This window comes from Cygnus olor, chromosome 9, assembly GCF_009769625.2.
Source record: "Cygnus olor isolate bCygOlo1 chromosome 9, bCygOlo1.pri.v2, whole genome shotgun sequence".
NCBI lineage: Eukaryota > Metazoa > Chordata > Aves > Anseriformes > Anatidae > Cygnus > Cygnus olor.
Window position 1 is genome coordinate 25,629,659 of NC_049177.1, and position 21,757 is coordinate 25,651,415.

Here is a 21,757-nt window from a genome sequence, read left to right on the forward strand (position 1 = left end):
AGTATTTTCAATATTTTCCATGTCTCTTATGCTGGTGGAAATGAGAGGTGTAGGCAGCCTGTAGTATTTATGTTGACTGGCTTTTTTTTTCCCACCTGCTTTTCTTGGGATCTTCAGTTGGCTAAAGAAAGTTATATTTGAGGCCAACATCTGATGTAATTTTGTTATCAGTGAAGCCTTGAAGCATATGCTTGGTGTTGACACATGAATTGCCCCTTTGAAGGGGAAGTGGGACCACTTATGCTGGACAGAATCCTAAACATGCTCTAAGTTATTTATGAGTTGATACTTGTGCCCAGGGGAGATTTATGATAAGTTCAAGGCTGTACATTGAGATATTTCTGCCCTGTAAAATAGTAAGTGTGAGACTGATGAATATTTTGTTTTTTAATTCTAATACAGGGCAATTCATACTTTTACAAATAAAGTTTATACACAGTACACTTTTCCTTCGTCCTCAGTATTGCTTTGATGAACCAGTGTTTGGGTTGATTCCTATTCTTACTTGTTTATTTGACTTCCTAACTGTGACTGAAGAATGTAGAGCCTTCTCAATTACCTTTAATGATTAATTTTATTGTAATACTCATGATTGCCAGTTGTTGCTTTAACAGCTTACAAATAAAGTAATAAAAGCTGGCATAACAACCAGTGACCTGGGGAGGATATGGGAGAAACACTATGTGCTTACCTAGGTAAAATTTATATGAGAGAGCAAAATTTCCTATTCTCATCAGTCTGTGTTGTTTGAGTTCAGGAAAATTAGCAGAGTTTGTCAGCATATTAAAAAATGTTTAGATGTACAAATTACATGGTAACTTTAAATGCCACACTGCAATAGATTTCACAAACTTTGATAATGTTATCATGCAGTTACTCACATTGTACCCTGTATATAACCAATTGAATTTTCATTGCATTTTTTCTCCTGGTCATTTATTTGAAGCTCCTCTATTAACTGTACTATAAATTCTGTCAGTATCTTCACTTTATTCTTTTTCAGTGGCTTGTTCCTATTGCAAAATTTTGAAATACATTGGGAAAAAATCACAGTATCGGCCAATTCTGGTGTAAGGCATTACCATTTCACTTAATACCTATACCTAATTATATTTTCTGAAAGTTAATACTTCCTGCTTTCTATGTGTATTTAACTTGGCTGTCTGTTATCCTACATGGTCTGGAAGGAGAACTCAAATTAAATGTGGAACAAAATCCTGATTTGAACTAATATTACACTTACGGATTCATCCCAGTAAGATTAAGGAGCAAAAAACAGTTTTCTCTTGTTTAAGGACTTTTTTATTATTATTAAAGTTGATGAATTTTGTTATTAAATGATACAGTTCTGAAAAACTTTTTGAACTCTGTTGTGAATTCTTTGAGCGCTGAAGGCTTGAGCAGCCCCTAGCTAACCATTCTGAACCCCTGGTTCGCAGCATTCTGATTCTGGAGTCAAGAACTCGCTCACCCTAGCGACCACCTAACTGAATTAGTCTTTTCTGTGAGTAATTCCTTATCAACACTCCCATTTAAAGAATTTAATGATCATATAGGTGTAGAGGAGGTCCAGCACTTCTATAGCAATTTCTGCCGTAAATGCGTTATACCACCATGGTGGGACAGGGAAAACCTGGCTCAGTAAATAAATAATCTAACACTTTAAAATTCAAGCTGGTCACTCCAAACTTTGCTTAGAGCTATGCATTCTAAATAATTTACACTCAGATGCAGTATTTGGAATTGAATTACAGTTCTGTAATGGCTAACACATCTGAACATCATGTGGGGGGGCCCTTATCCTAACTGCTTCCTTTGTTGTAAGGAAAACAAAGACATCATTGCTACAACAGTGTAATAGACCGGACAGATTTTTAGGTGCTTCTGGTAATTGACCCTTGCTAGGCAGAAACACATCTTAATGCTGCAGATTATGATATGGTCAGAAGTGTTCTAGTTTGGTGTCATTGCTTTTGCATCTGTTTTTATCTTATTTTAGGTATAGTGCAACAGCTAAAACTTAAGTATAGCGATTATAACTCATTAGATACACTGGTTGCCTCCCCAGAATCCTACAGTATGGTGTATAAACACCAAGTCTTAACAGCATTCCTTGGAGAGTCTAAGTCTTGAACTAGCCTGACCCCAATGACTTTATAAGATCTGACAAATCACATCACAAGATTTTACATTTGTAGAAGAAATATGCTAAGAAGAAAATTTGGGTGAGCAGATCTCATGCCTCAATGTGCCATATTTGACTGCAGTTAGCTGGGAAAATTATGTGGTGTTATATATATATATATTTAAGTACATAAATGTATTTAAAAGGTATATATTTTCATTCTTACCTGATTTTATACAGTCTGATGTCTTGCAAACCCCATCTAAAAAAGGATACAATCATACTTTTAATTTCTACTGAATGTCAATATAATAAAAGCTCCTGTAATTTTTACTTCCATGGACAGTCACCTTAGAAATTGCATTTAACTGCAGTGTACAGTAAGATAAAGATAAAAGGACACCGTATATTCAGAAAGTGAATATTTATAGGACCAGGTTCTAAAAATACCATTACCTTCATCCCTTTAGGGTCACTCAGTGCTAGTCACCCATCATGCACAATTTTTGTAGTCAGAAAAAAATATTCTATCATTCAATTAGAGATGGTAAAAATATTATTTTTACAAAAAAAAAAAAAAAGAAAGAAAAAGTTTGGAGGAAAGACAGAACATGTGCTGAAGAGGGTTGCAAAGTTAGTTTGAATTTAGCAACTCCCAACAAAGACAAAAACATTTTGGAAGAATTATATGAAAATTCTGAGACATTCATTCTGAAGCCCTTTAAACAAAACAAAAGGTTCCAGAACATGAAGATACTTCCTTCTGAGACTTCAGAAATACAGCATTTTTTATTTTTCATTTCAAAATGGCATTTTGCCATTCCATAATCGGATAATACTATAATAAATAGCTTAAATTAAAATTATTAAGTACTTTAAAATGAAAAGAAGCATTTCATTGCTGATATAATGAAACATTTTAATTTGTCACAAAAAGGAATTTTGAGTTTCCTTGCATTGTCTTTTCCAAAAATTATCAGAGTACTTCTGCCTGAACTGAATTATTTTCAAATATTTTGGTATGACCAGTGAATCACAAAACCTTTTCATATGACTATACCCATTAAGAATTTTTGCAGCAATAGCTTGTGAAAGGAGAAAAATAGGATTTTTGTACATATACAGGAATATGGAGGAAACACTGTAGTTTGGTTTTCTTCAGAAGCATTGTATTTTGTATTTTTCTGCTTACTGAAGCATTAATTACAAACAGAAATATTGCTAAGACAGAACAAGCAGATGGTTTGTGTTTACCACAACTTTGCATGAACAAATTAACTTAGAGAGTCCTAGTTGGAAAAATAGCAGTTTTGTGTCAGTGCCCAGCAATAATGAGTGGGGATGCAGCTTTACATTTCATGTAATTGTGTCATACTGTTAATCACATATGTATGAGATACAATTATGATGTAGCTGTTATTAATCATTTAATTTTATACAGTGGGCAAGGTACAGTCTTCCACTATCAGGCAAATACTTCTGAGCTGACCATTTAAAATTTTTTCTTAATGTTTTCTGTCTAGCAGTTATATATACCATGCAACATAGACTTTTCTAATACAACATTTTAATATATTGAATCTTCAATATTTTTTCCAATATGAACAGCTGAATTCTATCTGATAAAGCACTTTTGCATAATTACTTAAAATACTTTTACATTAGTATGTATTTGTACATTGAAAGACACTTTAAATGTACTCACCATCATAAGTTGCATACAGAACTATCATTGTGATTGCTACAATAGCTAGCAGAATCACTACAACAGTTAGCCCTATTTCCAGGCCACTCCATCGCAGTTTCTTCTTTGGTTTTGGAGTATTCATTTCAGTTATATCCATCTGGCTTTCTGACTTGCCCATAACCTAGTGTCTGAAAAGGAAAAAGGAAAATTTTCTGGAGGACTTATGCTGAATCACGGGTCTTGAAATTGGCTCCTCAACTGCACAGTAACAAAGATGTTTCCTGGGTGAATTTTCACACTTGCACAGAGTTTATTTGTAACATTTCTAGAAAGTCATGAAATTAAAAATGACATCCTTTTCTCATACACAAACACACACACACACGGTACATACCATGTACTACTCGTCATTTATGGAGAACAGAAGAGTGGTGTTCCTTCCCATGAAGAGGCCACCAAACAGAAAGGGAAGGCCAACAAACCAAACCCTATTTTTAAAACTTACCCATGTAATTTAATCTTGCATGATGGTACAGGAGTTCACAAGCAAGCAAAAGCAAGTCTCCCTGCTTGAATAAAAATTAACTTAATCTGCCAATTACTTATCTGCTGCCAAAGGTCAAAATATGCCATTGTGCTTCGCTGTCATCTTTTAAAATATAGTGTAAGCAATTCTTGACTACAGCTTTACAGCTGTCACTGGAAATAGCAAAAAATTAAAAAAATAAACACTCAGGCTCTGCTGGGAGCTTGCCACACTCACACTGAAGATAATGACTCTTTACAGTGATCTTTAAAGAAGTGCAACCAAGTCCTCTCGTTTGAGGTTAGAACACTGTAAATTAGAAGTAACTGCGGTACGTACATGCAAAACCGGTGGGAGTGCGACTAGACTCATCCTCACTCGTGGAATGTGTATGCAGTCGTAGATTTTAAGATTGTACTTCTGTTGCTCTTTAAGATCACCTGGCTACCTTTTGCAGCACTGCTGTTGTATAATTCTTTGCTCTCTCTCTTCGTATACTCCCATTTGCTTAGGGCCAGGTCATTTTCTTTGCTGGCAGAGATTCATATTCCTATACGTACAGCAATGCAGTTGTCCTCAGTAACTCACGATGAAAACTTGACAGCTTCTATTTGCAGCATTTCCTGGAGATCTTCTTGTATTCTTCACACCCTTTTCCCCCCACTCTTTGTAAGCAGGGGTAACAGCAGTAAGGGAACCCCCCTCAGCTTCTACATCCATTCAAGCCCAAGACTTGTACTTCATTTATTTGAAGCTGTTTCAAGTTGTGTATTGCTGGCTTGGATTCATCTTTGTCTCTTCAAGCTGCTACAATCTTTCAGATATCCAGTCTTTTCTTCTCAGCGCCTTCTGTTTCTGATTTCTGTTCCTCAGTTTCAATTATCTCTTCCTCCCTTTTCATGCCCACCTCACAAGCTAGCTCCTCCTCTGCAAAAACATGTCACTAAAGTGTGTATGCTTATGAATAAAACAAAAATATTAAATAATTCAGTATCATGGACCTAAGTAAACAGAGACTTTGTGTTCCATGTGTTTATGCAATAGCTGGTTCAGTGGATCCTTGGACACTATCACACTAACACTGTTTATCTAAATGAACGAGAAAACATTTCATTTGAGTGTCTCATCTCCACCTCTGTCACTACTGCCTGGTGCCATCAAGATGTGGGAAGTGACCAGCAGTGCCAGGATCAGGCGTCTTCTGTAGCTCTGGAGGCTGGTGTCCCGCAAGGTCTGCCCAGCCTCTGCCTTTGCACATCTACAGGTACCATTTCAGCCACTTGCACTTTCCTCATGGGCCGCTATTTTTCTCTGAAGAGTAGCCTTTTGGCCAAATCAGCAAGTGGTTTCTCAGACGCAGGATTGAAATCGCACAGAACCATGCACAAGTGAGAGCTATGTACAGAAACTTGCCCTGCATTAACTGTGAGCTAGAAATTTGTAAGTAATGTAAAGACAAGTTAACCACGATACCCTTCTCTCTTTGATCATATAAAGCAGCAGAAAATGTTATTTCTATGGACTGAGTGCTGACCAGTGCCCAGAATCCTCTGAATACTTGGAGCCTAATGTAAGAAATGATGTTTGCCTTCTGCCTCTGAAAGTGTCTTTAAAGCACTGAAAACGCAGTTTATTAGGGCAGCAAGAACTCCTGTACCTTTCATGTGCTAATATATTCCTTGCAGTCAGCTAAGTTTTTCCAAGTGAGCTAATCTTTCTGTTCCTGCAGGAGTGTTCCTCATGTTTAAAGGCATCCCACTGACTAATCTTTACCTCTGGTTATTTAGAGAACTTATCCCGTCTGCATCAACGACCACCAGGCAAAAGCTTCTTTCTGCGCTAATTGCAAGCGCAGCAAAAGTGTAAGAATAATTTAAGCAGATACAAGCTTAGGTATGACGGTTTTCTTACATTTCTTAGTGCTCCTGTGATTCCCTCTACCAACTAAAGCCTGGATACAACAGACAGCCGAAATTACTTTGTCCGACCCTGGTGGAGCCAGGTGGCACGGGGGATTAATTAGCCACCTTTTCCTCTGGGGACGCGCACGCTTGAAGCTGACCGGTGGCACACCTGGCTCTCAGGGCAGTCTCTAGAGCATCCCCAAACCACCCGGCCCCTTCGTGCCCCCCGGGCTCCAAGGGGCGGCGGGCGGCCCTCGGGGCGCCGTGCCGCAGGGGACGGGGGCACGGCGGCCGCCGGGGGGCGCCCCGGGCCCGGCGGGAGGGGCCGCGGGCGGGGAGGGGCCGCCAGGTCGGTACCGCGGCCCCGGGGCTGCCGCCGGCCGGGGAGGCGAGCCCCGAGCCCCGCCGGGGGGCTCCGTGCTGCCGCGGGGCCGGTCCGAGCCCCCCGCGGGGCGCCCGCTCCGCCCGCCCCGTCCCGCCCCGCGTCCCCGCACTCACCGGGCGCCGCTCGGAGGGGTCCGGCCGCGGGGCCGCCACGGGCATCCCCGGGCGGCGGCGGCGGCGAGGGGCGCCCCGGACCCGCGGGCGGCGGCGGGGCAGCGGCGGGCAGCGGCGGTCCGGCTGAAGGCAGGCTCAGGCCGTCGGGGCTCAGCGCCCGGCTCGCCCGCGGGCAGCGGCGGGGACGCGGGGCGCCGGCATCGCCGGGACATCAAAGCCCGGGGGCGCTCCCCGCTGCCCGCCGCCTCGGAGCGGGGGAGCCGCGGTGTGGCGGCCGGCGGCCGAGCGGTTGTGCGGGTGACCTGGCGGCTCCTTCCTCTTCGCGCTCAGAAGCACGCGGTGGGGCAGGAAACAAGCGAGCAGGCGCCCCCCCGCCCCGGCAGCACCGAGCCGCGCTCTTCACCTCCCCGAGCCTCCCCCGGGCGCTGCGGCGGAGGCGCGGGGGGAAGGATGCGGCCGCGGGCGGGCGGCGCGACCCACGCGGCCCGGGCCGGGGCTGCCCCATCGGCGGCCCGGGGGAGCCCCCGCGGCGCCCCGCTGCCGGCTCCGGCCGCTGCCGGAGGGAGGGCAGGGCGAGCGGCTGCGCGGCCGCGGGGCTCGCTTCCATGCGCGCTCGGTGCCTCTGCCAAGTTGAAGCAGGCACGTACCCTCCGCAGGCTCTGAGGTCCTCGCTCACCCAAGGATTTCTGCTCACGAGAGAGGCAGCTGCAACTTCGTGCCCGGAGAGGCAGCTCTGAGCTACCGTCGGATTTATCAGGCAGCCAATATCAAAAGATACCCGTTTCCTTCTTACTAAGTTTCGTGTGAATAGTTTCATTTTTACTGATGAATAGGCAAACGCCAGAAGCAGCAGTATGAGCTGCTGCCACTCCTCTCTCTTGAGCCAGATACCCTGCTCCCTTTTGCTGCCTTACTAAAGGCACCTATATTGCCTCTAAGGCACGAACGGCAGCTGAAATTTCTGTAATCTTTTATCACCAACTACACACGCTGCAACATCCACTGCTTGCGAGAAGCAACCTTCCCCTGCTCTTAGAAAAGTGGAAACTGAGAAGTGACTTCGTGCCGGAACTGCACAGAGAGTGATCCACGGAGCACATGCAATGAAGAGGGGAGGGCAACCAGGTATCAGCAGAGCAGAACAGGTAAAAATGAAGCACTTTTGCAAAATGAGCATATGAAGAAGGAACAAGAACAAAAAAGGGTTTAGTCCCTGAACAGAAAAGGCAGTAGTAAGTACCCAAAGTAGGCAAGAAAAAAAGTCTAGAGAACAGAAACATTGCATTTTCTTACAGTTAAGAGTGGGAAAAATGCTGGTTCTATCATTTCCAGAATCAGTGTTCAAATTAATGTAAGCATCTCACCTGCAGCCTTTCCTGCATTAATTCTTGCAGAGTCCCACTCCAGTTACTGGAAGAAGCCATCTGCTCCTGCAGGTCAGTCCTGACATTACCTGCTGCCTTCAAGTCACCCCGACACAAGCAGTGCAAAATCTCACCAACCAATGCAAGGACAGATGAGTCATTAAGACTATTGTACGGCCCTAATTACGGCAAAGCTGGACAAGCGGAGGGTACTGTGTGTGGACAGACAACTAAAATGGCAACAAAAGGACTTCTTTCAGAATTTTTAGGTAAACCAAAAACCTGCCTTATTCACCACAAAGGGAGAGAAAAGGGAGACACTCAGATGGAAATCTTTTAATAGTCCAAAGAGAACTGACATGCCTGACATACAGTGTGAGAGTTTCCACTCTTGGAGAACCTCGTGCTTGGAAAAGCAGTCAGACATCAGTATGTCTGAAGGCTAAAGGAGGTGTGACCTGTGATTCAAGTACTGTAATTCCTGTGTGGGCCTCCTTTAGGGAAAACTCCCACCAAGTAAATAGTGTAGTATCCTGTCTAAAACCCATTATCTGTGCTCCCATGGACAACCAGAGAAAGAGGAAGCTTGTACTCGCAGACTATGTTGTAAGCCTACGACAGAGCTGGAAAATCCCTCGGTCAGCATAGCCACACTGCTCCTGCTGCAGGCTGGCCTTTCAGCTGCCCGCTGTTGACAGCTCCCTGCGAACGCGTGTGCTCCTTGGCTCGCGGGACTGTCCTCCTGCCACCCACCGAGGTGCGCCTCAGCTGCCTCGCGCGCTTTCAGTAGGTGGTGTACACACTAAGCTCCTTCTTGCAGTGACCTTCAGGCTCTGCCTGTGAGCAGCTTCTACAAATTCCTAGCTGAGATCAGGAGTGTATGTGATTATTTTGTATGCCCTCTGAGTTTAGAGATAAGAGAAGATGTACAGCCTCATTCTATTAATGGAAATACTCTGTGCATTGATAAGGTACACCCTCATGCCAAGATGAACCAAAGAGCACATCACAGCTTGCATTAATTACTGTCAAATTCTAAGTATTTTCGTTCTTCTTATTCAGCTTTGTCATCTTTCTGGTATTATAATTTCACAAAGATGAGAAAAAAAAATAAAAACACCCCCCCAACCTACAACAGAAAGCTCACCCCAAAATTGAAAACATAATGAAACCCTCACACTTAGAGATGATAATAAATGGTTTGTCCTTATGACCCTTCTGAGTTATCTTATGCTTAAGTAATCTTCCTGCTTTCGGTGAGAAAGACAGCAGGATTAAGAATGTGCAGGTCCGTCCTTCAGGGATAAGTTTAATGGAGTCTGGTGCTACTGCCGACAGTTCTCTGTACTTCTGATGGACAACCACCAAATTGAAACAAATACGTGGTAAATTTAAAGAACTAAATAATACTCAGTGGATGATTTAGATTCAGAAAATGAAAAAAAAAAACAGTTAATGAATCAACACAGTGTCATTAAATCAGCGTCTTTGAAAAATAAAGGTTTCTGGTCTATACTAACTTAAGATAACATAGTGGTACTACTACCTCCTAAAAATCATTTGCTAGAGAAGAAAGCTTCTCCAAAAACTGTGCCCGCGGGTAGTTCGGAACACACAAAATGCACTGTCCGGCCTTGAGCAAAACAAACTGCGTCACAATAACTGACAGCAGTAAGACCTTATTCTCAATATGACCTCTGGATGACACTTAGGAAATTAGGACTCATTTACATTACTGTGAAACAGAGTTGATGATACTCGTTGTATTTCCTTTTGGGAAAGCTCACTTTCCCAAAGTAACAAAGTCAACGTTCAAGAAGCAGACAGCTGCCAACTTTAATGCTGCCTATGTGACTGTGACGGCCCGTCCTAATCCTGTTACATTCTTCTCCCTGTCAAGTCCGATGTTGTAGGCAGCAAAAGAAAATGGAAAATCTCCTGCCTTCTGTCCCTGGTCTGGGGCACGGTGAACGTGGTGGGGCTGTGGGAGAATGTAGATGCCAAAGTCTAACACACTGGGAATATAGGCAGGGTTCTTTGGGTACATTTATAATGAATCCAAGTCTGGGTGATTTTTCATTTAGGAAAGTAAACAGCCTAGGCCTCACATATATGCTTCAGTGCCTAAATTATTCAGGTCTAATTGTATTGTATTACAAAGCTTTGTCTTTGTAGCTGACAGTCTTTGTACCGTAACTGATTTGCAGGTGTTCGCAAGCCTGAAAAAATGTTTGTCCAAAAAGCAGTGCTTTTTTTTTGCTATTTTTGAGCCTGCCTAAAAGCCACACACAATGCTTCAATTAATACAGTCTAATAGGCTTTTGGGGGTGCTAGGATCCCGCCACACTGGCGATCATAGTTGTGGTACTGGAAAATAGTGCGTGTTTTTTGTGGAAGAAGTGGGTAAAAAATAAAGTGAGGTAAGACTGTATGTGATATTTGCTAACACATAAAAGTTATTAATAATGTATGCACAGAAGCAAGAGGTAAGAGACAGGATTTGGATGAGTTAATTGCCATGTTTCCTGCACAGTTCAAGTATGACTTTGCAAAGCTCAGTCACACTTGGGCTTTTCCGGTTCACTTCAAAACCACAGCTTTGCAAAAAGCGTACAAGCACAGAGAGGCCTTCAGTCCAGCAGCTACTGGAGCAGAGACTACCACGGATGTACAACGTGTACGCTGCCAATACACATGATGTTTCCAAGTAGTTGCCAGTGCTTGGGCTTCCAAGCGCGGCAGCCCCCCAGATGCAGCGCCAGCCACGCCAGCGATGCTCCGGGCTCAGCCCAGCATCTCCCTCGCAGTGCGCTTCGGCTGTGCTTACCCCAGGGAGCCGCCAGCACGGCCTGGCTGCCGGCGAGCTGCGTGACTGCTCCGGTTGCTGCAAGCTGTGCTCAGCAGCAAGGAAAGGGCAGCGGCTGCGTGGCGCTGAGGAGGAGGCGGCGCTGAGGAGGAGGCAGCGCTGCCTCTGCCAAGGCATGGGCAGCTCGCACCTCATGCCGTGCTGCACCCCGAACCTTCTGGAAGGCCGACGAGGCGGAGGCTGAGGCGGAGGCTGAGACAGAGGCTGAGGTGACCGAGGCCAAGGTGCCCAGTGCAGCAAAGCTAAGTGACTCCTGTGGCTGTTCTCCCCTGTCGGAGGAGGGCTCCGGATGCACCACGGTACAGGAGCAGGGCCCTTCAGGTCACCCCTCAGCGGGGTGGCTCTGCCTCGGGTGCGCTTAAATGTGGCGGGGTTGTGGGGCTGCAGGGAACGTGCCTTGGGAGTCAGTCCTGGTGAGAAATCAGCACAGCGTCATTGCCGATAGGAAAACAACAGCCCACCCTACTTGCCTATTTGTGTTTGTTCGTGAGGAGGTATTTCATGTTTAAACATAAACACTTGTGTTTTGGAGAAGTTAGCTGCTTGCATCACCTCAAAAGCTTAAACTTGGATTTTTGTTTTGTTAGAATTTACATCATCTTTATTATTCTCAGGCCTCAGGGCTGGTAATTTCCTGTCTGCCTTTCTCGCAGAGCTGGATCTTGCCAGGAGCCCCGGGGCAGGGAAGTGGAGGCAGGCACCAAGAGATGGGGCCTGTGTGGGTCGGGCGGCGGCGTGCCGAGGGTGTGCTCCTGCAGGAGATGCCAACAGCAGTAGCAGGCACTGGACAGAGAGCAAGTCACGGACAGGGAGATACGTGCAGACCACGATGGTGGCTAATATTTTGAGTTAAAAACTTGAAAAGCGTATGTATGCTTTGTATTTCTCCAGGCTAAATGATAGAAGCTGTCCTGGTTTCAGGTAGGACAGAGTTAATTTTCCTCCTAGTAGCTGACAGGGTGCTATGTTTTGGATTAGAATGAGAAGAGCGCTGATAACACGCTGATGTTTTAATTGTTGTAGAGCAGTGCTTACACCAAGCCAAGGACTTTTCAGCTTCTCGCTCTGTCCTGCTAGCGAGCAGGCTGGGGATGCAGCAGGAGCTGGGAGGGGACAGACCCAGGACAGCTGACCCAAACTGGCCAAAGGGGTATTCCATACCATCTGATGTCATGCTGAACAATATATAGGGGTGGCTAGCTGGGGTGGAGGGGGGGCCGGCTGCTCGGGGATAGGCTGGCATCAGTCAACGGGTGGTGAGCAATTGCATTGTGCATCACTTATTTTGTACACATTATTACTATTAATACTATTATTATTATTATTATTATTATTGTTATTATTTTCCCTGTCTTAATAAACTGTCTTTATCTCAACTCACAGACTTCACTGTCCCGTTTCTCTCCCCCATCCCGGAGAGGGAGGGGGGAGGGTGAGCGAACGGCTGTGTGGTGTTTGGCTGCCAGCCGGGCTAAACCACAACAGAAGCTAGATTCTACTGAATAATGAGATGAAGGCTAATAATATATTGGACTGTTTGAAGCAGAATTGAAATGCCTAGTGAGTCTGTACAAGATAATTAAAGTTCAACCCACAAAATATACGAACACAGGTCTTGGCGGTGTGTGGCTGTTTGTTAGTTTTGTTGTTATTTGTTTGTTTGTTTGTTTTGATCTTTTCTGTAGTCCACATATGTCTTGGTCATCTAGAAGTGTTATTTGACCAGCCTTACTCAGGCTTCAGACTGGAAGGCACGGAGTGAGTTTACAAAAGGTCCTATCCTGGTGACAGAGGGTACGTGAGTTGGAACAGATTTGTGCAAATAAGTACTTCTATTGAAAAAGAAAACAGAGGGCTGTTTTGGATTCCTCCAAGTTTCAAATCAAGTGTGTTCTCCAAGCTCTGGTGAATTTTGTAAGGGTATGTGCCTGCTGAACTGTCCTCGTTGTGATAACGGTACTTTTAGAATATCTTACCCGAGTGCTGGCTCGGTGCTGCCTGGAACTGTCCTGATTCAGAACCAAGGTGTAAAAGCACTGACAGGTGAAGAAAACTTATGTGTGGTATTTGGGAAAGACAGACTACTTTTTTCATAATATCCAGGAACAGAACAGATTCTGAGTGGTCTGAAGCGGTCTGAAGGGCAATAATTGGCCTTGCATTTAGCACTAGAAATTTTGAGTGATACTGCGTAAAGTCTTAAATGAGCCTTGTTAATGTGGATGCTTGAATATAGCATCCTGGCAAGCTCATGGGTGTTATGTATAGGATGGCATTCTGCTGAAGTACTGCACATCCGTATCGTGTGTTGACCACATTTGACTGTATATAGACAAGCAGCCTTTTATCAGGAGAGATGAACTCTTTGAAGAACAGATCCTGGAGTATGTGTTTTCTCAGTAGGGTGGAAAAATGTCAGACTGGTACAGCCACTAATCAGGTTGCACCACGCCAAAGGGTGTGATTCTTCTCATTGTCATATTATGTTAAAAAGATGAGCCGTTGACATACTGCAAACCTAATAAACATACTAAACACTGAAGGCTATGTTTGCTCAGAGTGTTGAGTACAGTTATAATCAAGAGGATTATTAAGGCTGGAAGGTATTTAAAATGAGAGGAAAGAAATGTCTAAATTTAGGATGAGAGATTAAAAATATTCATAAATATTGTCTAAGTCACTGGAAAACAATCCATCACAACAGTAAGTAACCTCACCTTGCCTGGCATAGCAGGAAATTAGTAGTCAGTTTTCTGTTCTTTCTTGCTGTTTGCATACTAGGTTAAAGTTTCTTTTCCCCATCTGAATGACATAAGCAAATAGTCTGCAAGAAAAATAAGTTCTGTTTCAGTGTCACAGATTAGCTGGCTGCACGTCTCTGGACAATGAGATAATTTGAACAAAGTCCATTACTTAAATGTCTCTTTTTGGTCTTTTCTTAATCATGAATGGCAAAGTACAAGGCTTGCATAACACAAACATTGTATAGAAAATGGGAGGAAAAACACAACACCCTGACTCTGGACTGTCAGAGCACAGTGAGATTTGTCCTGCTCCAAACCATCCTTCTTGGGTCACATCAGATAAGATTAGTTTTTCTATTTCTGTATGGTATACAGTGGCTTTTGTGAAGTGCCTTGAAGTAAGGAGGAGCAAAACTTTGGTATGCATGAGTCTGAAAGTGGGCAAATAAATCTCTATTGATTGTTTCAGTGAGGACTCATCCTGCCTTCACTGAAGCCTGTGGCAAAGCTTCTAATAACTGTAACTGTGAGGTAAAGTCATAGGATATCATTCAGCCCTGAAAAATCTTGCCCTTTAGTTAGGTGCTTATGTGTGGTATTTAGCTGCATAAGTGCAGTAGCATATGTCTGAGCATGCATAAAACACAGCACCTATCATGAAAGCAAATACCTGCCCTACATTCAGCTTAAAAGGCATCATCGTGCCTCTGGTGGAGTTTTGCAGTGATAGCTGGTCACTTACAGAGGCTGGGTCTGGCCGCTGATGAAGCACCCTACCTCTGGGAAACACGAGTGCAGAGACAAAGAACTGGTCCTGTATTGTTGTGTAGAGGGGTGGCATGGCATCAACAGCTTAATATTTTCCTTTGGTTTACTTACACTTGGCTAAAAAACGCTTACACAATGCAAGTGATATTCTTTTATTTACTTATTTATTTATTTAGCTGAAAGTCTTCCCCTGTATCTGAAAGTGTTTGTTTCCTTACTGCACAGTGTTTTTCAATTTCCATTTACTTCTCTCATATGTTTAGTTACCGTACTCTCTGACTCTCTTTTCACTTTATTTTCCTGTTGGATGTCTTTTTTTTTTTTTTTTTAAATGCTCTGTTTCACTGAAGCTATTAGTGTTATGCAGATCAAATAATTTCAGGGTTAAAGCAAACCCTTGAACTCAGTGTTTAATGGATTTGTAATTAGGCCATGTATCCCTGTGAGAATGGGCAGTTTGAGAATTTACTAGGATTTACAAACGGATTTAGTAGCCTACTAAGAGTTTCCAGACCTATTAAATTCCTTAAGAAGTTTTAAAGGCACCACCTATTTAGGCAGGGAAAGATTTTGAACTAGGGTGTCTCTAAATACACACAAGACTGAGAGATAAGGAGTAGAAAAATGCCTGTTTTTCAGAGAGGAAGGAAAAATGTCAAGGATTTTATAATTTTAATGCAGAGATACATTTTGGAAAAAAAAATCTATTGTGGTAACACATGACTAGTTTAAATCGTATGATGTGTTTTCTCTGAGACCTTATTTGCATATTTAATGATACATGAATGTTAAAATACATATTAACCAGGCATTATATGTGCCTCATACTGTAGGTATATATGACTAGCACTACTTTCTGATCCTAGAATACATAATTGTATTTAAACAAAAATCATAAAATGTTTGCTTTCCTTAATCCAACCTGTTTGCCATTTACAAGATTCTGATGCGCTACATCTCTGTCTTCTGAGGAGATGAAATGGTATCAGTTAAATGCCAGGTGATGTAATTATGAAGTTTATTCTTACTCGTAGCTACTTGGACTCTTAGGATAGATACTAACTTTTTTGTTGTTGCTTACTTTCCACAAAGAAAGGGCAAACTACATATAACCAAAAATACCTTCCTCCCCTTCTCCACCTCTCAGTGCTTCTGGTTAAACTTTGGACAAGGTGGAGGTAGGGGAATGGAAAGGCAGGGAACAAATGGTCAGTTTTCTCACAGTAGCATAATGCTGCTGTTTCTTTTACCAGGTTAAAGATGCCCAAAGCATAATGAGTTTCTTCTTCATTCAATGATTACCCTGTAAATACCACACAGTATTAAATTGGGTCCACTGTACAGCCGAGTGAGTGCATAACTTTCTTTAAATTTGAGCTGTTCGGATCTACTTTTGGGTTAGCAGTGGGTTTGACTTGTGAAATTTGGTTTGCTTGAATTCAGATTTTCTCTTAACTGTAAAATATACCTTTATCTCTCAAAGTAGTTTGGGTTCATACCCTTATCTCCTGACTGCAGCAATCTGAATGCACTCATAGATACTTAATTTGTTCAGTCCTGTGTAATACTCAAGTCCGGCAGTTACAGTGAGCTTGAGTATGTCTTGTTAAGGAATATAAATTCAGCTGTTCCTGTAACTACTCTGACTGCTATCTCTGTTACCTCCCTAATTACTTGACTGATGGCATCCTCAGTGCTAAAAACGTGTTTCTAAAAAATGCTGACTGTTCTGAGTGGTGGGATAACAGAAATGTACTACAGCCTGCCTTGTGCCTAACAGCTTGCTCTTTATATACAGAGCTACAATGAACTTTTATTCTCTTATTTACACAACTTCAGAGTAGCTTTGTTACCTGCAGGTAAAGCAGTTCCACTGCAGTCTTTGGCACTACATTAGGTTTGTACCACCGATCATCCAACCTAACAGCATGGAGTTTGGCTTTCTTTAACTGATAGCAGCAACAGGAGTTGATAGTTCATTGTGTCATGCTGTGAGTTCTTAAAATATAATCAAAACTATTAATCTGAAGAGTTTCTGAAAACAAAATTGCTGTTTAAACATCAAGCACAAACTGTCCTTCCCTCTTTCTTCACAGAATTAGCTTTTGAAAGGCCAAGAGCTGCTGCAGAGATAACAAGGACTGAAGAATTTACAGCAGGTGGTACCAACTGTGCAAGTACAACTCCCAGCCAAAATAATCTGACACCCAGCTGCGTGGAAGCCTGGGGGATCAGAGAGTGACTCAGGCGGAAGTGAGAATGGAGAATCTGGCTGAAGCACCAAGCCCATTCCAGAAGTGTGTTATTATTCTCTCTCATTCAGTGGGATAGCCCCCCAGGGAATGCCATGTTAAAATTAAAAAAGACTTCTGGTTTCTTGACCAGCTAAATATATTCCCTTCCTATCCAAAAAGAAAGAGCAAATAGCACATACGAAGTGCTGTACGTGATGGTGAAGGAGGCCGGGTACACGTGAGCAAGAGGAAGCAGCGAACTGATGAAGGAAGCATGCCTTTCAGCACCACGCCGCGAGAAGGCTGCAGTAGCTGCGCTGTGATTTGGAGCTGGGGTGAAGGAGTTCAGGGAAAGTTCCCAGTTCAGTTCTGCCGCAGTGTACCGCATGAGTTTGGTGACTGGAATTGCTCCAAGCTGGTAGACGCACGCACACACTTGTGCAGATGCTTTTGTATTATTCTGGGGGCTGCCACAGTCTTATGGTGCAGACATGGAGAAATATAATTTAACTGTCTCCGTTTCTTCCCTGGTGGTGATAATGATGGTACATGGTGTATGTGCCTTTGTCAAGCAGAGGTCTTATAGATGGAGAAAACTAACAAGAGCAAACTGGTGTTAAGGGCCATAAGAGTACTTACCTGCTGTGGGTGGGTGGAAGTCCTCTCTTGCTTCACATGATTTGTGAAGATTTAGAAAATCTTATAAAAAATCTGTTTTCACCTGAGACAAAATTTATTTGTCCTCATGTATGCTGGTGCCCTCATTATTAATTTTTGGTTACAGATCAGTATTTGCTTCTCTTAAGTAAATAATAATCTGGTCCAATAGAGATGGCTGAGCCAAAATAAAATTCATATGCATGTTTGTAAATAGTCCTGTTTTCCCAGCTTTTATCTATCACATTCTGTGAGACACCTTTGGAACACCCTGCTGTGTCTTGGATAGCTTAACTGTAGATATCCTGGATGATCATCCTAGTTGGTATGGGACGGTGGTGGCAAAGAAAAGCTATTTACCTTTTCTCTTAAGATTTTATTTTATTCTTTTTAAACATTGTCTGATGTGGATATTGGTTTCTTAATAAGCTGATGAAGTGTTAAAGATGGTTGATTCTGCTGGAATGATAAATGGATCAGTGCTATATGTTTTATAAGATCAACTATGTAGAACTGTGTGTAAGACAAGACCTAAATGTATACTAACATGGTCAGTTTTTATTTATTTATTTTGCCCATGATGAGCCTCCTACTCACTGGAGAAAACTTGCTAGAGTTCACATAAACACTGAAACAATCTGTGACAGTGGTGGTATTGGCTACAGCTTTCCTATTGCCAGCCTATTTAAGGCTTGAGAGAATGAAGCCTATGACAGTTATAACAAAACCACTGCTGAGGTAGAGGTCATGATGTTTCAGTTATGTGGAGATCAAAGGATAAAAATGCTAAGACGTTTTATGATTAAAACAAAAGTTTAATCTTTCATACGATTTAATAGCAATTAGAGAGAACAGTCCAAATTGGTTTGAGATTTAAAAATTAGCTTTTTCTGCTTGCAGCGTTGTAGGAGATTAGAAATTTGAATTAGCTGTTATCCATTTAAGCTATTCATAGATTTGTTAAGATGAATTCTGTGTTTCCAGTGTTAGTTATTTTAAAGGTATAAACAAGTGATATTTTGTTTCAAAATTTCTTCTCATCTTATTGTGGAGGAGCACAATATGTTTTTTTTTTATGGTTTTCCAGCATAATAATAATAGTTAGTATTCTGTATGAGGTTCTAATAAAATAAAAATGCACATAAAATTCATTTGTTTGAGCTGAGATGCACAGAAAGCTTTGAAAACAATAAGAAGAGGGGTTTCTCTGATGTTGGTAAGGCTCAGGAACAGATGCAATTCAGTGTTGTTCCTTTTTGAGCTATGTTTCTCCCACACAATTGCAGCTGACTCAAAAGACTTTAAACGTTTGAAATTTTAAAAGTTCTGAAGTTCTTTTGGAAGCTCTGAAGTTTTAAGTTTACCTCCCTGGACCATTTGCTAAACTTAAAGAGTTCAGTTGCTGGTATAAGAACATCCTGATTAAATAAGAAAATGCCTGAGGAGATGACACCACTGGCTTTCTATGACTAAGTTTTGCTAAAATAAAATTAATGAAAATGTTTACTGCATTTATTGCAGCTGAAAAAATACATATAGAAAATTTCAGTCAAAGTTTACGCTTGTGTTACAAATGTAATTGTACTGTTCATTTTATTAAGCTGTGACCTGCTTTGTTTGTGTGTTTCTGATTTAATGGAAAAGTGCATTAATACCCTGCTGTGAAATCATGACTTCCCTGGGGCCAATTAGATGATCTATCAATAATAACTTAAAAAATACTGTGGTAAAAGGAGCTCCTGGTACATATCCTTTTTAAATTCTAATACTCTTCTCTAATGATGGCCAAAATAAGATACAAGATTGAAGTAAATGGAAGCTTGCATACTTTTGGAAACACAGTCATTGTTATCCTTTGTTCTGAAATGCTAATATTTTATTCTTGACAGAAGAAGCCTTTCTCCGTTCTACCCCTTGTGAAATTCTTCAAGTGCTCTGTATAATAAATTCAGGACACAGGAAGCCGAGTTAACATTCAAATAAGTGGTAGATGGGCAGAGGTGTCCTTGAAGTCACCAAAAGCTGATTGCACAGAAGTACTGAAAACAAAATTTCAAAGTTTGAAAATACTGGTTACAGTGAGTTTCAGTGGATTTCCTTCACATTAGCATGATGTCCATCTGAAAACCTGTCTTTGATTGTATCTCTGCATGCGAGCAATGTTGCTGCATTTTTCTAAGATACTCTCACTTGGGCTAGCTGCTTTTTTACTGTAAAAAGAAAGAATGCAAGAAGGTCTGAAGTACTATGCTTCTAACGTAACGTATGATTCCACTATTTTTTCTGGGTACCATTTAAGACGATGCAGTATAACCTACTGGAATTATTTCTTTCCCAGAAGAACTTAACATTTCTGGATCTTGTGTCTTCTGAAGAATTTTCTGTGGTTACCTGATGGTATATTCAGTGAGCATTTGTATTTTCTAGAGCTGGAGCCATTTGTATCACAGTTCCCACCTACTTTCAATTGGAACTCAAACTCATAAATAATTGATGTGCTTTTGGAAAAATCTGGTCTGTCTTATAAATTCTTCCCTGCCTTAATGCACTGGAAAATGGGTTTAAATAGGGCCCTGTGAACATACTGGTTCCTTATCAATCAGTTGCTGTTGTTACTAGGAATTTTTGTTTAGTTTATGTCATTTCCTATGTGACCTGCTGAAATGGTGTATTTTGACTAAATGTGAGATGACCACATATAATAGAATAGTGAAATATCATTGACTGGATTGAAATGGAAGTTATTTGAAACAGAGTAATGCCTGTGATGAAATGGATGCTCTGAAATGTGGAGTGCTGCCACAACAACATGAATGTTAAAGGACATCCTCATGTGGTGAAGTGTGAGTCATTCAGCATTAGAAGAATGAAGACTGAGAAACAGCCCCAAGACCATCAAAGGCATATCTTCAAAGCTTGTCTGGGATAGATGGATTCAAAATGCAAGAACTTAATCTCAGAATAAAATTTTAATACATTTTAAAGCAGGAAGAGTGGTTTGGGGTGGGACGTGCACCATGCAATTCCCGAGTCCAAGACATAAAAGCTGAGTCTTAAGTCAACTAATACAAACCGAGGAATTAGCCCTTATTTATATGAAGTCCACTGATGGACTAATGAAATGGAGCTTTAGTGATTTATACATATACATATATATATATATACGTATATATTACTGCCTTTCAGTAAGGTGAAAGAAATCCTGGGAACTGCTCTCCTGTTTTATGTACTTTAAAATAAGTACGTAACCTGTGTTTTCTGTATTGTAATCTCCACCAGAAGAAGAGAATAGTTTTCAAACCCCTCTCTTGTTACTACTAAATACAATAGAGTTGTTCATCATATGGGTGGAACATTAAGAAATGTAAAAAAAAGAAAGGGCTGACTTGGGAATGTTTCCATTCTTTCTCCTAGTAAGGTTCTACTGGCATATGTTTGAATACCACCAAGCCTTTCAGGACTGTCTCACACAGGAGATGGGTAACACATGTGCCTTGCTTTTTGCTGTGTGCATAATACAGACTGCTGTAATGGTATCAATAAGTTGAAGCTTTAATAAATAAAATATGGCAATACTTGAATTTGATATAACTTGATTATACATGCCACTCTCATTCTCTGCCATGTCCACATAAGCATTTGTTACATTTGATGTTCTTAGCAAAGAAAACAGTGTACTTCTGGAACTGCTTTTGTAGAAACGTAGGCTGCAGCTAGACATTGCCATGCAGATAAAGCAGCAGATGTAGAATGACGATACCTTGATGTAGTCTACCCTGCCCTACGCCAGTAACTTTTCATGGTAATTCGCTGCTTAATGGCTCCTACGAAGAAGAAATGGGGTGGGAGTCTAGGCCAGTTCATTCCATTAAGGGAAGTTTTCTCAGCTGTGCTGTCCTGGTTGTGACTGTAGAAGTAATCCTGCTGTGCAGCACAGCAGTGGGGGGTTTGGGAGAGTTGAGAATGTCAGCTGTACCTCCTGAGATGAAACAGGTACATCTGAATGTAGTTAAACTTCAACCTTCATAAAAGAGAGAAAGATGGTGTGCTCACAGGGGTGAGAGTTGGGTTCTTGGAGCTAGGTCAGGGCATGCTGGCAGATAGTATTTGTCTCTTTGTGTGTGATTTGCTTAGATCTGAATTTTGGGGGGAGTTTACAGGGAGTACATGGAGAAAATATGTTTAGGAAACTTTAAGTTCTGTCTGTTGAGTAAAACCTTAAAATGGGAACATCTGGCTAGGCAGTGTTGCAGCATACATGTTTTCGGGCTTCTTGTTCTAGTTCAACTGTGTTGGGGCAGGCATGTGGGTGGGGAAGTTAATTGAAGTTTAGGGAAACAATGTGTCAAGTAGTAATTGCACTCAGGAAGGATGAATAAGAGTT

At 41.9% G+C, this 21,757-nt stretch overlaps 1 protein-coding gene across 2 annotated transcripts in view; it reads right to left on the reverse strand.

Annotated features, from left to right (window-relative positions):
* The window catches only part of MME (membrane metalloendopeptidase), a 41,711-nt gene extending 32,575 nt beyond the window's left edge, over positions 1 to 9,136 (reverse strand). The window contains exons 1-3 of one of the 2 annotated variants that reach the window (XM_040567287.1): positions 7,388 to 9,136; positions 3,831 to 4,000; positions 2,352 to 2,387 (exon numbers count right to left, since the gene is read on the reverse strand). In XM_040567287.1, coding sequence (XP_040423221.1) covers positions 2,352 to 2,387; positions 3,831 to 3,990 — 196 coding nt within the window. In that variant the 5' untranslated portion in view covers positions 3,991 to 4,000; positions 7,388 to 9,136. Of the gene's footprint in view, positions 1 to 2,351; positions 2,388 to 3,830; positions 4,001 to 6,740; positions 6,795 to 7,387 lie in introns of those variants that run through there. The other variant, XM_040567288.1, reaches the window with a different exon arrangement.
* Between the last annotated feature and the right edge of the window lie 12,621 nt (positions 9,137 to 21,757).